Source organism: Scardinius erythrophthalmus, assembly GCF_964197995.2.
Source record: "Scardinius erythrophthalmus genome assembly, chromosome: 16".
NCBI lineage: Eukaryota > Metazoa > Chordata > Actinopteri > Cypriniformes > Leuciscidae > Scardinius > Scardinius erythrophthalmus.
Window position 1 is genome coordinate 8,352,856 of NC_138236.1, and position 13,460 is coordinate 8,366,315.

The following is a 13,460-nucleotide window of genomic DNA, read 5'->3' on the forward strand; positions in this document are numbered from 1 at the left end:
AGGCCTTAGATAATTGTCCACGCCCTGATAAAGCTACATTTAGATGAAAACCCTGTGAAGACGGTCTGATTTATATGGTTCGATGCGGCTTTCTTTTCGCTCAGCAATTGGAAATGAAACGTTTCTATCTTTCAACGTAAAAACAGATTAATTTTCACGTTTACTTTGTGTTCATAATGTCCCTGCCGAAGAATGGAAACGATTAAACTAAAATCCAATAAATCATATAAAAGACCGGAACACACGCCTCTAGGAACCAACTGTAGTTCGTGTGAACGGGGGAACAAATATGTGGTAGCACAATGGAGAGCAGCATGGACAGCTTAAAAAGTGTCAGAAGATCTAAAGAGGAGAAAAAACTGCTTCGAAGGCAAATTAAAACCAGTCACACATTACTAAAACACGAGGGCATAAACACAGTGTCACATCCCACAAAGGTACCTGCGAAGTTTCTTTTGCCGAATTGTCAGAAAGATATCGATTCAGACAGTCAGGAACATAGTTTAAATGTACTGCTGCTAGATTCCTGTCATTATGTATGTAACATTTCTGAATACTAATTTTATATTGTAGACATATATAAGCTGTTTGTTACTACTTCTTTTAAACGAATGCAGTAAAATTATGATATGAATGAGATATAAATGAATTGTGGCTTCTCCAGTCAAGTCACCAACAATGATAGTGAACCACATTGAATAAAGGTCTAAGTTAGGTGTCTTTGCATGTAACATGGATACAAATAAGCTGCCAAATAACTTAAGAGGTCATAGCAAATTGAGTGGTCAATAATTTATAGTTTGATGTTCACATTAACAGTGATCTTGATGAAGCCTCTCAAATGGTGAAATATGCAGTGCATTGCTTTGCATAAATTAGCCACAAAATCAGTCAATAATTTGTTCACGAATAATGTTCTCAATAATGTTTACGAATGTCTTTTTTGTAGCATCTGGTGGTGTCTAATGGAGGTCTGGGGAATGGAGTGAGCAGAGAGTCGCTGCTGGAGGTTCTTAAAGAGGGAGGAACTGTTGAGTCGCTCCTCACCCCTCCAGCGAAACCTTATGCATTTGTAACATATTCATCAATTGAAGCATGCCAGAATGCATATACACATCTCATTGGACGAGCACTGCAGTGTCAGGAGCAAAGTGTGACACTTTATTTCAGCTATGTCGAGAAAGGTGCGTTACACAGGTCACGGGTCATTTCCTTTTGAGTGAGCTGTTCAGTGAACAGTGTTTCTAATGCATCTCATCTTTGATCGTTTGTCAGTGGACGGTGACCGGAGTGTATCCTGTGCTTTTCCTCCTGGTCTGTTGGTGTTGGAGGATTTTGTGTCTCCAGAGGAGGAGCTGCAACTGCTGCATGCTGTTGATTGGACACCGCATACTGATGATGTCACGGGTGAGAGATACTTGGGGTGCTTCTCAATACTCAAGTTGATGCTTCCTCGTTTCTTCGCTCCTGAATCTTTGTCATATTTATCTATAGAGTTATTCCCTTAGATAATATTTTGATGAAGGCAAACCTATTAGTATTAACATGATAGTAATAATAGCATTTTCACTTTATTTTCATATATCAGTGCAGAAAGCTTTGAAGCACAGAAGAGTGAAGCATTATGGGTATGAATTTCGGTACGATAATAATAACGTGGACAAAGACAAGCCTTTACCAGGTGGTAAGTATAAAAATTCCACACTTTGATGATAATAAAGTAGTTGCAGATATTCAACAAATTTGGGATTGATACGATTTTGCAATTATATTTTAAAGAAGTCTCTTATGTTCACCAAGACTACATTTATTGGATCAAAAATACAGTAAAAACAGTAATTTGTGAAATAGAATTACAATGTAAAACGACTGTTTTCTATTGTAATATATTTTAAAATGAAATTTAGTCCTGTGATGCAAAGCATCATTTTCAGCATCATTACTCCAGTCCTCAGTGTCACATGATCCTCCAGAACTTATTCTAATATGCTGATTTGCTGGTCAAGAAATATTACTTATTATTATCAAGGTTTAAAGCAGTTGTGCTGCTTAATTTATTTGTGAAAACTGATGCATTTTTTGAGGATTCTTTAATAAAAACTAAGCTCAAAAGAAAAACATTTGAAATAGAAATCTTTTGCAACATTATAATTGTCTTTATTGTCTTTTGATCAATTGAATGCATCCTCGCCGAATGAAAGTATTAATATTCTCCAAAGTTTTAGTATGTATATATTTACATATCTATATAATCTAAAATTGAATAGACACCTGTCATTTCAGGCCTGCCGGCGGAGTGTGATGCTTTACTACAGAGATGTTTGGCTGATGGCCACATAAGTGTCCTCCCAGACCAGCTCACTGTAAACCAATATCAAAGTGGACAAGGTAGTACATTCATGTATTGACGCACCTGAAGCGAGATTTATGCCTGTTTATAGGAGTAAATGTTATTGTCTGTTATAGGAATTCCTCCTCATGTGGACACTCACTCTGCATTTGAAGACACCATTCTTTCCTTGAGTCTCGGTGCAAAGGTATGAATAAATGAAGCAATAAAATGTCAGTTATTATGGATTATGAGTATATGTTTACTTTTCAATTGTTTTCTTTTATTTGTTAACAACACTTTTTTCATGCATCAGTATGGGAGTGATAAAGTGTGGGATTGTGTTCTGTTACACCAGACCTGTTTGTAGCCTTATTGACTGGTTATGGTACAGCAACTTTATTGATTATCTGATTTTCCTTTGTCAAAACAAAGATGGAGATGGAAAATGAACCTCATGATTTTCCTACATGGATGAATATCTCTGTTTAACATCTATCCTCTGTCTTTCCTCCGATTTTCCTATAGACAGTAATGGACTTTAAACATCCTGACGGACGTTCTGTCGCTGTGGTGCTGCCGGAGCGAAGTCTGCTAGTGATGAAAGGAGAGAGCCGTTATCTGTGGACTCACGGGTGAGAAACTGGAATTGTTTTTTTGTTTTTTATCAACCCTCTGCATACACTAAATGCCCAAAAATATGCAAACGACCAAACACTACAGCCATATGTTCTTTGATTTTTGTATGCTCTTTTATTTTATTATTATAATATTACTTAATTAATGATTATTATTTATTATTTACAAAATATAACATAGTATAATTATTAATTCTTTGTTCTAGGGAGATATGAACATGTTTTGTGTGTGTTTCATGTCAGCATTACACCTCGGAAGTTTGATGTGGTACCAGTGTTGGAGGTTGGAGGGTCAGGGGTCATGACCTCTGACTTGAGTAATCTGACCCTAAGCCGCCGTGGTACCAGGATATCGATGACGTTCCGAAAAATCCGCCATACACCCTGCAACTGTGGTGAGCGTGTGAAGTATTTACTTATGCAAGCTACATTTTTTTTTTTTAAATTCTTATCTAAATACAGTACCATTCAAAAGTTTGAAAGAAATTACTTATTAGAATACTTGTATTCAGCAAGGTTACAAAAAAATGTACATTTGATTTTTTTTCTTTTTTTTCCGAATGTTATGACTGTTGGGGACATTTATGGCACTTGCTATGTGAACACAAAAAAATGTGTGGATATGATTCGAAAAGGTTAAATGGTCCTAAAAAAATTTGGTCAAAAATTACTGCCTATTCAATTATTCAAAAATGAATAAGCTATAATAAAAAGACAATACAGAGAATTTTTTTAATATAATCTACAAATCAGCCATGATACAGAAAAAAAGCACACAGCAATCAATTATTAATTGAAAAATATATTTTTTTTTAATTCAAAAATGGTATGGATTTATTATTTGTATTGGATTGTTAAAATTGTGGAAACAAATGGGTCATAATTACTTAGTACAGTAAAATACCCTCAAAATACAAAATATTAATCAAATAAAAAAACAGTTGAACAAAAATACATTACATTGATGTTCCTGGAAAATAAAGTTGTATTTGAAGTGTTCGGCCACTTTTGACTGGGAGGAGTACGGTATGACCCCTAAATGAGAAGCACCAGAGGGTTAAATTGATCGAAAGTGACAGTGAAGACATTTATGATGTGACAAAAGGTTATTTTTTTATTCAAGTGAATGCTGTTCTTTTATGAAACGCTGACAAAATAGCATATTAGACTGATTTCTGAAGGATCATGTGACATGTAATAATATTTCACAATATTCCTGTTTTCACTGTATTTTGATCAAATAAATGTAGCCTTGATGAGCATAAGAGATGTCTTTCAAAAAGAATCATATACTGGCCCCATTTTTTTTCAATAGTGAAAATCATATGGATGTCTCTTTGCATTTGTTTATTTTTGTAGATGTAAAAATGACAAGAATCTGTTTTTCTTGTTGTAGCCTATCCATCTGCCTGCGATAGCCAGCGGCTGCCCTCTCTACCCACTGTGCCTGTTGCTGAAGGCGATGCCTGTCGTTTGGAGTCACAGTATGTCCATCAGGTCTATGAAGAGATTTCCTCCCACTTCAGCAGCACACGGCACTCACCGTGGCCTCAGGTGCGAGATTTCCTACTGTCCCTGCCACCTGGTAGTGTTCTGGCAGACATCGGATGTGGCAACGGCAAATACCTGGGGATCAACCCTGAAGTGATGTCGGTAAGTAATACTACACAGCAGACTTTACCGGGAAGTGACATAAACTTGGTCAGACATCTCATGGTTATCACTTACAATCAGAGGTGTAAAGTCCAGGTTCAGAAAGTAAAAGTCCTCCTCAGTATTTTGTTCCGATCACCTGAATTTGCTAATTAGCACAGTTTTTCAGCCTTTTCATGGGTGGAATAAACATATGGCAGGACTTTTACTTTCTGACCCCTGGACTTTACACCTCTGCTTACAATTAAGATAATTTCTATTACTATAACCCCTTAAAAAATGGAGAACTGTGATGGAGCCTCTATCGTCTGTCCATCTGTAGGTGGGCTGCGACCGCAGTGCTAATCTGGTGCAGATATGCATTGAACGAGGTCATGAGGGATTCGTGTCAGATGCGCTGTCTGTCCCCCTGCGCAGTGGCAGCTGTGATGCCTGCATCTCCATTGCAGTCATTCATCATTTCTCCACACAGGTGAGCAACCTCTCTAATTCAGGGGGACAACACTTTAAGGGATCATGTTTTGTACAATTATTTAAAAAAAAATTGTTTAAGTGAGACATGATGCTGAACAAACTGCTTATGTTTTTAGGAGAGAAGACAGGCCGCTGTCAGAGAGCTGATCCGGTTATTAAAGGTGGGAGGAAGAGCTCTGATCTACGTTTGGGCTATGGAGCAGGAATACAACAACCAGAAATCAAAATATCTGAAAGAAAGACCAACTGGAACTAGCATGGAGAATGGCAAGGAGCTTAAAACTGAAGAAAATAAGTCCAACCAACCGGAGGAGCATGATAGGAAAATGAGTTCAGACATGAAACGCACAGAGGACCGTTTTGGGAACGTGACACAACCCAGAATCCATGTCCACACTAACCGCACAGCTTTCCTTTCCCAAGATCTCCTGGTGCCGTGGCACTTAAAAGGGAATGCGGACAAGAACAAGGGAGCAACGAGTAGTAGCACTGATGTCCCCGTGGACAACACAAGCCAGAGCCATGTATTTCACCGCTATTATCATGTCTTCCAGCAGGGAGAGCTGGAGGAGATGTGTTTTGGTGTGGCAGGTGTTAAAGTGCTTAGGAGCTACCATGATCAGGGTAACTGGTGTGTGGAACTGGAGAAGACACATTATACCTCGTCAAAGGATGATATTGCACAGGAAAAAGTCTAGTTCATTGAATAAATTAAAAAAAAAAATTTGATTTTTGTTTGCTTCATGCATGGTGACAGTTAACAAGACAACTGAAGAATAGTGACTGAATGTTGAGTGTTTTTGTAAAGCAGCACAAAATGTTGCTTTATATGCTTTCTTGTACAAAACCTACCTAAAAGTGAACAGGCAACCAGGTGAGACACGGCACACGACCGATCTAAAGTATTCAGATAGAAATTTGTTGCCCATTCTCAATGTGAAAGTGCCCAAGCAACATCAATCTGCAACATTGCTCAAAAAAGTTCCCTCGTGTATCATCACCTTCAGTTTATTACACTTTGGCAATGGATTAGACAACTCTGTTAACCATGTAAGTGTCAACCTGATCTGGACTGGTTTATGTATTAACAAATTCTACAGTGATGCAATATAAGCATCCTAAACAAAGTATGAAAATACATTAATATGGCATCCTGTGCGTGTTATTATTGTCCAGTCTTAAAATGCTACATTACAGTTTTCTACATTATGTATACAGGGCTTCTCATCTCTGTCACTACAACTACTGTTCAAAAGTTTGGGTTGGGTAAGATTTTTAATGTTTTTAAAAGACGTCACTTAGGCTGCTTTTATCTGACCAAAAATACAGTAAAACTAATATTGTAAAATATAAAAAAAATTGTATTTTCAGCATCATTACTCCAGTCTTCAGTGTCATGTGATTCCTCAGAAATCATTCTAATATGCTGATTTGGTCTGCAAGAAAAAAAAAAAACTCAATATTGAAAAGAGTTTACTATAACACTGAACAATCCTTGCTTAATACAATTATTAGTTTCTTTCTCAAACGTTTACTGAGCACAAACTTTTGAACAGTGTATCCACCTTATTTTCGAACGCGGAAGTAAACATGGGTCCAATATCCGGTTTTTGTGCGGCACTTCCGTTTCCTCGCTTCCCTGGGCTAAATAACATATCGATCGCGAAGGATTATGCAGAGTTGATAGAAAAATGTTACACATGCCGTAGCAGATGAATACTACAAAGAACTAAAGCCCCGCCTCACTCAGTTAGGGTACCGGACCTGGTTGAATACACTCATGCATCTAGCTGGCAGAGTGCCAAAACTTCACCGGCGCCTTCAGCCCCGCCCTAAACATAGTCGAGCCAACGCTGGACTAATATGGAGGTATTTTGTCATGTCAAATGTATTAATAATTCCATAAGAATGCAACCAAAGCATAGGATGGATAGCAATAAGTAGATGGCTATAAATAGTTGTAAATCATACAAAATAAATGCCATGATCATGCCATTATGCCATGATCACTAGATTTTATACAGGGGTTACTATAATGATTTTGTTTCTCCTTGGAGTTTTTATCATGGTTTTTATTGAGACTTCATAGCCCAGCCACTTTTCTGGTATCGGGTGGTCTTCTATAGGTGCTCACGAAATGAAAAGAACAAACATACGGTCGTTTCGATGGTTTCTTCAAATGTAAAGCTTTTAACCACAGGCGAAGGGATTCCTCAGGCCGGCGACACACTGCGTGTCCGTTTTTATTTCGGCTCCCATGTTAACAGGTTAGAACGTGCACACTGCCTGCGTGACACGCGCGTCTCACAGGCGCGGAAAACGCGTGCATGCTATAAATAGAATCGACGCCTATTTTTCACGCGACACGCAAGCGTTTTGGAAGCGTTTCCAGACAAAATAGAATAGGAAAAGATCTTTGTATTTAATTTTACATGAATACATATTAATAAATTACATTTTGATGTTTGAAATTTTAGGTTTTGACAAATGCAGATATAAATGCAATGAAAAAAAATCGATTTTCTAATATTGCACCTGTCAATACAGAACGAAATATTCTGTAGCCTGTTTTGCCGTCAATACTGCCGACGTTGTCTTTGCTGCTATATATATGTTTAACATTAAAGGCCTTCCACAACTCTCTCCCCATTATGTCGAATATAATCACCAATGAATGAGGATCATATGTCACCTAGCAGTGCCGCGTCAGACACGTTACTGGTGTGCAAAGACATGTAAAACGCCACGCAACAGAAACGCCACGCAGCCAGTGTGTCTCTGGTCGTAGGGCGCCTGATTAAAATGTCAATGATTTCGATGATTAAAACACTCCTGCTCCAAGTAAACCTTTCTTTTGTATCAGTTTATGACAACCTCTAACTGCACAAACAATCCCGGTCTTCCCCGAAGCCATGACGATGAGTTAGTTGTTAGGAACACTTGTTTAATTAACCGATATGGTGAAAAGTGATCAGCGCGCCAGTTACCGGAAGTGCCTGACCGGAAGTCTCGCACAAAATACCGTCAACTGGCTGCGTCCGTATTTCCGTTAAAAATAAGGTGAATACTTGGCCTGAAGAAGTTTGAATCTAGTTTTCAATTAACTGACTGCACTGATTTTGTAGACCACTAGATGGCGTCGGATCGGAATGTAATGCAGAGGTAAAGGTAGCGCTATGAACTTTCACCTTGAATTTGATGACGAACTTCCTGCATGTTTAAATTTTCGTAACCTAGGTTGACCTGGCGGCCCATTTAATTTATATCCAATTTAAATGTATACCTTTGCGTTTCGTCATAAACTACGGCAGGTCTCACGCATGAAGAAACAGCAGAGAGAGAGGGGGACATAAGGGTCATTTTCACGTTCCCACAAAAATTCCCACGTGTGAATATTAGAGCTTGCAGTGTGACTGAAAGGTTATGAATAATAGACACCTATAAATATGTTTGGGGTGAATGTATTACGTGGGGGGGGAGTTGGTCACATTTGTGACCTTGTCTTTTTGTCCCATTGGCACACGACACATTCAGGCCGTTTTAAATGTTAACCCTCGGCCTGGAACAATGAGGAATTCATGTAATGGTGATAAAGGAGAATGTATATAAATACCGGTTAACTTAATCAGTTTCACATCCACCTCACGACCTCCTCTATCATAATATAATGCTTTCCTAAGTAACACCCCACTATTCTGATGATGCGACTCTTTGAAACAGATATAGAACATAAATAACTTAAATATAAAGGCACACACACTAACACGTATGTGGGTGAGAGATGCTTTCTGTTTAGTGTCAATAGTCGGTTAATGTGACTAGAATAATACAACGTATTATGTTTTTAGAAGCATGCTTATCGTGACAAAAGTGGTGGTGTAATATGCTTTTGCGCTTTTTAAAGCTCATGAAGTGCATAACGAACTTTGCATCAAGTTGTTCGTCTGTAAAGTCAAAAATATTGTGACAAAGGGATGCGCAATTTGCAGAAAATAACATGTTCGTTGTTGTTTGCTGGTTTAAGATGGTAGTTTGAGGAAAACCTGCGATCTGGACAGAGTGTAACCAGCAAACCATCTTAAGATAGTTTAAACTGTTTTTAAAGTAACGTTAATACAGCATAACCTACGAAAATATATACGTGGAAACGTCCCAAATAACGTTAATTCATCACATCATTGTCTTGTCCCACAACGGTTGTGCTGAAATATAATTATTGAGCTAAATTAAGATTAAAAAAAGTTTTCTTAGCCATAGCCATTTATGGTCGCAGATTAGCTCTGTAAGTAAGCTGCTTCACATCTCCGCTGCCTCGGCATTGTTCATTTGCCTTGGCACCAATCAACCTATCAATTTCTAATAGCCTGAAACGGGCCAAAAAGGCACTCCAGTGCGCGTTTTCTAAATTATTGTTCCCGTAAAAGCATCGTCTTTCTCCCCTACATAGGCAAATGCCGAGGCAAATCACGCTAACAGCCGCTGGGTGCAGCCCGTTGTCGGGTTTGTTTAGGCGGCCATTTTGTGAACACTGCACACACACTGAAGCGAGCGCGCTTTGTAGCGGGGACGCGCTTTACCGTGCAGACCCTCTCCAAGCGACAAGCAGCCGCGGAGCCGATCCGAGATTAACGGGCAGTGAGGGGGGGTCCCTGGCGAATGCACATCGCTAATTGTAGCGGTGCGACGAAGAAACCCCGGTTTTTAGTTCATTCGTTTTTCTTTCTTTTTCCATTTTCATTTAATCACTCTTCTTCTCACCCCTCCACCCCCTCGCTGCTGCTGCAACACCACCGTGAGCGACCCGCTAACGTTACTATACTGCCGCTGCTGGGCGATGTGATCGCGGTTAGCCTGAGCGCTAGCCGCCGAGACCCACACACCACCACCGTTACTGCCGCGATTTTTTTCTTAACGAGCAGACGGGACACACCACGTCAAGGCGGAATATTGCGGCGGTTGTCACGGTTGCATGTTCTGCTGCTCATCGAACTGGCGGTTGGCCGCGCCGGGGGTTTGAAGACGCTCCTGTCGCGCTCATCTGTGCTTTTGGGGGACTGTGAAAAGAAAGACAAATGTGCTGAAGAGGGCTTGTAGATCGACGACAAGACGATAGCCTGCGCGTTTCGTCTTTTTTCGGGAGACGATCGCAGCAAGCCGTCCGAAGGGGTGGCGGTTCGGGGGGAGGGGGGTCGTTTTGCCGGTTTTTTCGGTCCGCCCCGGTACCTGTGTGGCGGAGGTTCGGACGGTAGAGGGGGAATACTGGTAATGGCTGCTTCAGGAAGCTGGACACGAAGCTGAGGTAAGACTACAGTTGGTTTCTTTACATGCAGACACACTAGTATCGTCTTTTTAGGGCTCAGCCTGTTCCCTCCTTATTCCTCGCAAGACACCGTGTTCCCGAAGATGCCTGATGCACAGGCCGAGGCTTTGGGCAGGGGAATGGGGAGGGAGTGGGGACATATTCGGCTTGCTACTTCATGTAAACTGGGTCAGATGCAAAAGACCACGGGCAGGTATTTAAACGTTATCCTCCTGTGCCATCCAGAGAGCCGCGGCTCAACTCATGGCAGTCAGGTTGCTTGTCAGTGGATGTGATTTGCAATGATTAAAACCATGCAATATATCTTTCCTGATCTGGTTTGAACCATTTCGAGTATTAAATCGCTTATTCTGTGATATATGTATAGAAAATCAGCATCAGTCAAATCCATTGCATGAACCGCGTTTGCAGCCATGCACCCATGAACATGTTCGATTATGAGACCTTCAATGCATCTCTTGGTTATCGTTTTTCATTACTCAGATTGATGAGTCAGGTTAGCCCATCACGTTTGTTTAGACACCCAGTCGTCATTTAATGGTTGTTTAAAAAAGAAAAAAATCCAAGAGCATCAGTTCGGCCACAATTACATTAATGCAAAACTGCGGTGTTGCATGGGATGCAAATCTTGTGCACAGAATGCTTGAATGCTATCGACATTTGACTGATAATCTTGTTGGTTTTCAACGCATTGGTTAATATATTTACCGTTTCACACAACATACGACCGTCCATAGGTCATATTTTGCGAATAAAACCGCGACTTTATTCCAAGGATCTCTGTATTGTAGGGTGACGTTACAATTTTCTTCATAATGTTCATACGTTCACAAGCATGTTGCTTGGAGGGAGATTTATGGCCGATTCTTATTTCCATCCACCTCTAGAATACATTTGTTTGTGGCACATATGCCCAAGTCTGTAGCCCAGTGTGTGGATAAATCTGGATATGCCTACACCCTTCATCTCCATAGCGTTTTCTGCAAGGTTTCTGCTGTGGTGCTGAAGTAGCAATGCCGGTTCAAAATGGACACACTTCTGCTTCTGCTCTTCTTTTGCATGTTGCCATCTCGATCAGCCTTCTTACTGCATCATTATACGTGTCAACTTTAGCAATGGTTTTAAACGTCCATATTGTCACTTTGTTAGTTAGAATTCATGCTTTGCTAATGGATCATGTAGATTTTTCCAAGAAAAAAAATGGGTTGAATCGTTCGGATTTTAGGTGAATCTTGGATTTAGGCTACTTGGAACTAATTTGTACCATCACCTTTCTGTCTTGGAGGTTTTTGTAATAAAAAAAAAAAGATACATAATAGGAGATTGTCTTTTGAGACATCTTTTTGGATGGCCTCTTTTCCCCGAATCATCTAAACTGTTTTCATGCATTTTTGTGCTCTTTTCCAAACATCTGGCTTGAGCTTTTATTAATCTACCCTTAGTTTCTATTTATTTTTATGTGTGACCAGCTCTGTTTTTGGATTTCTTTTGGTGTCCGTGGCAGAGTGACACAGGGATGTGAATAGACTAACTTCATTGTGCAAAATCTTGCAATGACTGTAAACGTACTGTGGATTTACTTTAAAGAGGTCTTTCTTTGCTAGGAAAAAAAATGAAAATGAATCTCTTCATTTAAATGGATGGGCAATGCTTTTATGCGTTTCATTAGGCATTTTGTAAAATGGCTTGTAAAAGGCTTGTTCTCTATAGCTTTTTAACTTTAGAAGTTTTACAATGACAAGACATCAAGCATGCAAGGCAAGTTTTACCGTGTTGTCTCAAATGGACATTATTGTGTAATGTGTATAACGGAAACAACTTTCAGGTGTATATTCGATGAAGTTGCTTTGCAGGAAGTTCCTATTGGTTGGTTGACAGGCTTGTAGTTGCTGTTAATGTCACATTTCTCATTTCTTGTAGCTGGCATAAACTAAACTGGGATGGACACAAGCTTGTTAGTCTTTTTCAGAGACCACCTGAGGCAGTATTCCCTATTCATCTTGCAACATACTTGTAAATTTGATAGCGCTGGGAGGAGAGGACACACACACACACACACACACACACACACAAACTTACAAGTGCAAAGTTTATATACCGTCTCTCTGTTTATGTGTCTCTGACTTCTTTAATGATCAGCATAAGCTACATTTAGGCTCTTCCAAACATTGCAAAGCGCTCTTCTTGCTGTGTAAATTCATGATAAATGCTAGAGTAGGAAAGAGCTGTTTTAGCCCACCTCCCGTCTGTCCCTGTGTGACTTTGCCCTTTCTCTATCAGGACAAATCCCTTCACTCATCAGATGGCATATAGCCTAACACATCGATTTGGATGTGGCTCTTAACAAGCTTTTCCTCTAAAGCATGGCTTTCATGCAGGGTCAACATGTGGCTGTGTGGAGGATAACAGTATGAAGTATGTTCTCCATTGAGATTGTCCAGGCTATTAAAGTGTATCGTAATTTATGTAGCCTACATCTTGAAATTTTAAACTACACTTGTCCTATTGCTCATCTAAACTGGCAGATGAGAAAGTGACCACCTGAGTCAAGTTTTTGTATTGCTTTGAATCCATGACCAGAAGTAAGATCCACATCAACATAATTAATTTACATATCAAATTGAGGAATTACAAGGAAATTGCATTGGGAAATGGAGCAGCATTTACAGCCATCGTCCTAAACGTTAATTGCTTTGTCTTGTAAGGGATCGTAGTTAAAGCCATTAACCACCATTTCAGCAAACTCTTTCAACCTCTGAGTATCATCACTTTGGTGCCCTGCCCATTTGGTAGTAAACGACATTGAGGTGTGTTCATCATTGAACTTACAAATAAAAATTACATTAATGTAAACCAGTCCAACATAGGCTGCAAAACTAGAGGTTTTTTTAGTTATAATTGGCTAGTTTCTTTTTAATGTAATTCATGAGATGTCAATGAGCGTAAGTTGAATGGGTCTCTCATGGTGTCATTTGCTAACCACATGAGTGATGGATTGATTTTTTTTTATTGATCACAGTCACATTGCAGGAAGTTAATTCAGGTC

At 39.6% G+C, this 13,460-nt stretch overlaps 2 protein-coding genes across 2 annotated transcripts in view; both read left to right on the forward strand.

Annotated features, from left to right (window-relative positions):
• Positions 1-56: 56 nt before the first annotated feature.
• On the forward strand, positions 57-6,249 carry alkbh8 (alkB homolog 8, tRNA methyltransferase). The gene is made up of 11 exons (XM_081388223.1): positions 57-437; positions 950-1,184; positions 1,276-1,407; positions 1,589-1,684; positions 2,284-2,388; positions 2,467-2,537; positions 2,858-2,964; positions 3,211-3,362; positions 4,364-4,620; positions 4,943-5,092; positions 5,211-6,249. Exons 1-11 carry the CDS (start codon positions 303-305, stop codon positions 5,790-5,792), a joined length of 2,022 nt encoding a protein of 673 aa, XP_081244349.1. The 5' UTR covers positions 57-302; the 3' UTR covers positions 5,793-6,249.
• A 3,168-nt stretch (positions 6,250-9,417) lies between these two features.
• Positions 9,418-13,460, forward strand: part of dyrk1b (dual-specificity tyrosine-(Y)-phosphorylation regulated kinase 1B) — a 39,740-nt gene continuing 35,697 nt past the window's right edge. The window contains exon 1 of the mRNA XM_081389815.1: positions 9,418-10,393. The gene's annotated coding sequence lies outside the window, so the exon portion shown is untranslated. The remainder of the gene's footprint in view (positions 10,394-13,460) is intronic.

What these genes read in the sequence shown, in the direction of transcription:
- alkbh8 (XM_081388223.1), top strand. Translation starts at nt 303, where the DNA reads ATGGAGAGCAGCATGGACAGCTTAAAAAGTGTCAGAAGATCTAAAGAG. An exon ending in TTTCAGCTATGTCGAGAAAG is followed by an intron (nt 1,185 to 1,275) that starts GTGCGTTACACA and finishes ATCGTTTGTCAG; the next exon opens with TGGACGGTGACCGGAGTGTA. An exon ending in GCATACTGATGATGTCACGG is followed by an intron (nt 1,408 to 1,588) that starts GTGAGAGATACT and finishes TTCATATATCAG; the next exon opens with TGCAGAAAGCTTTGAAGCAC.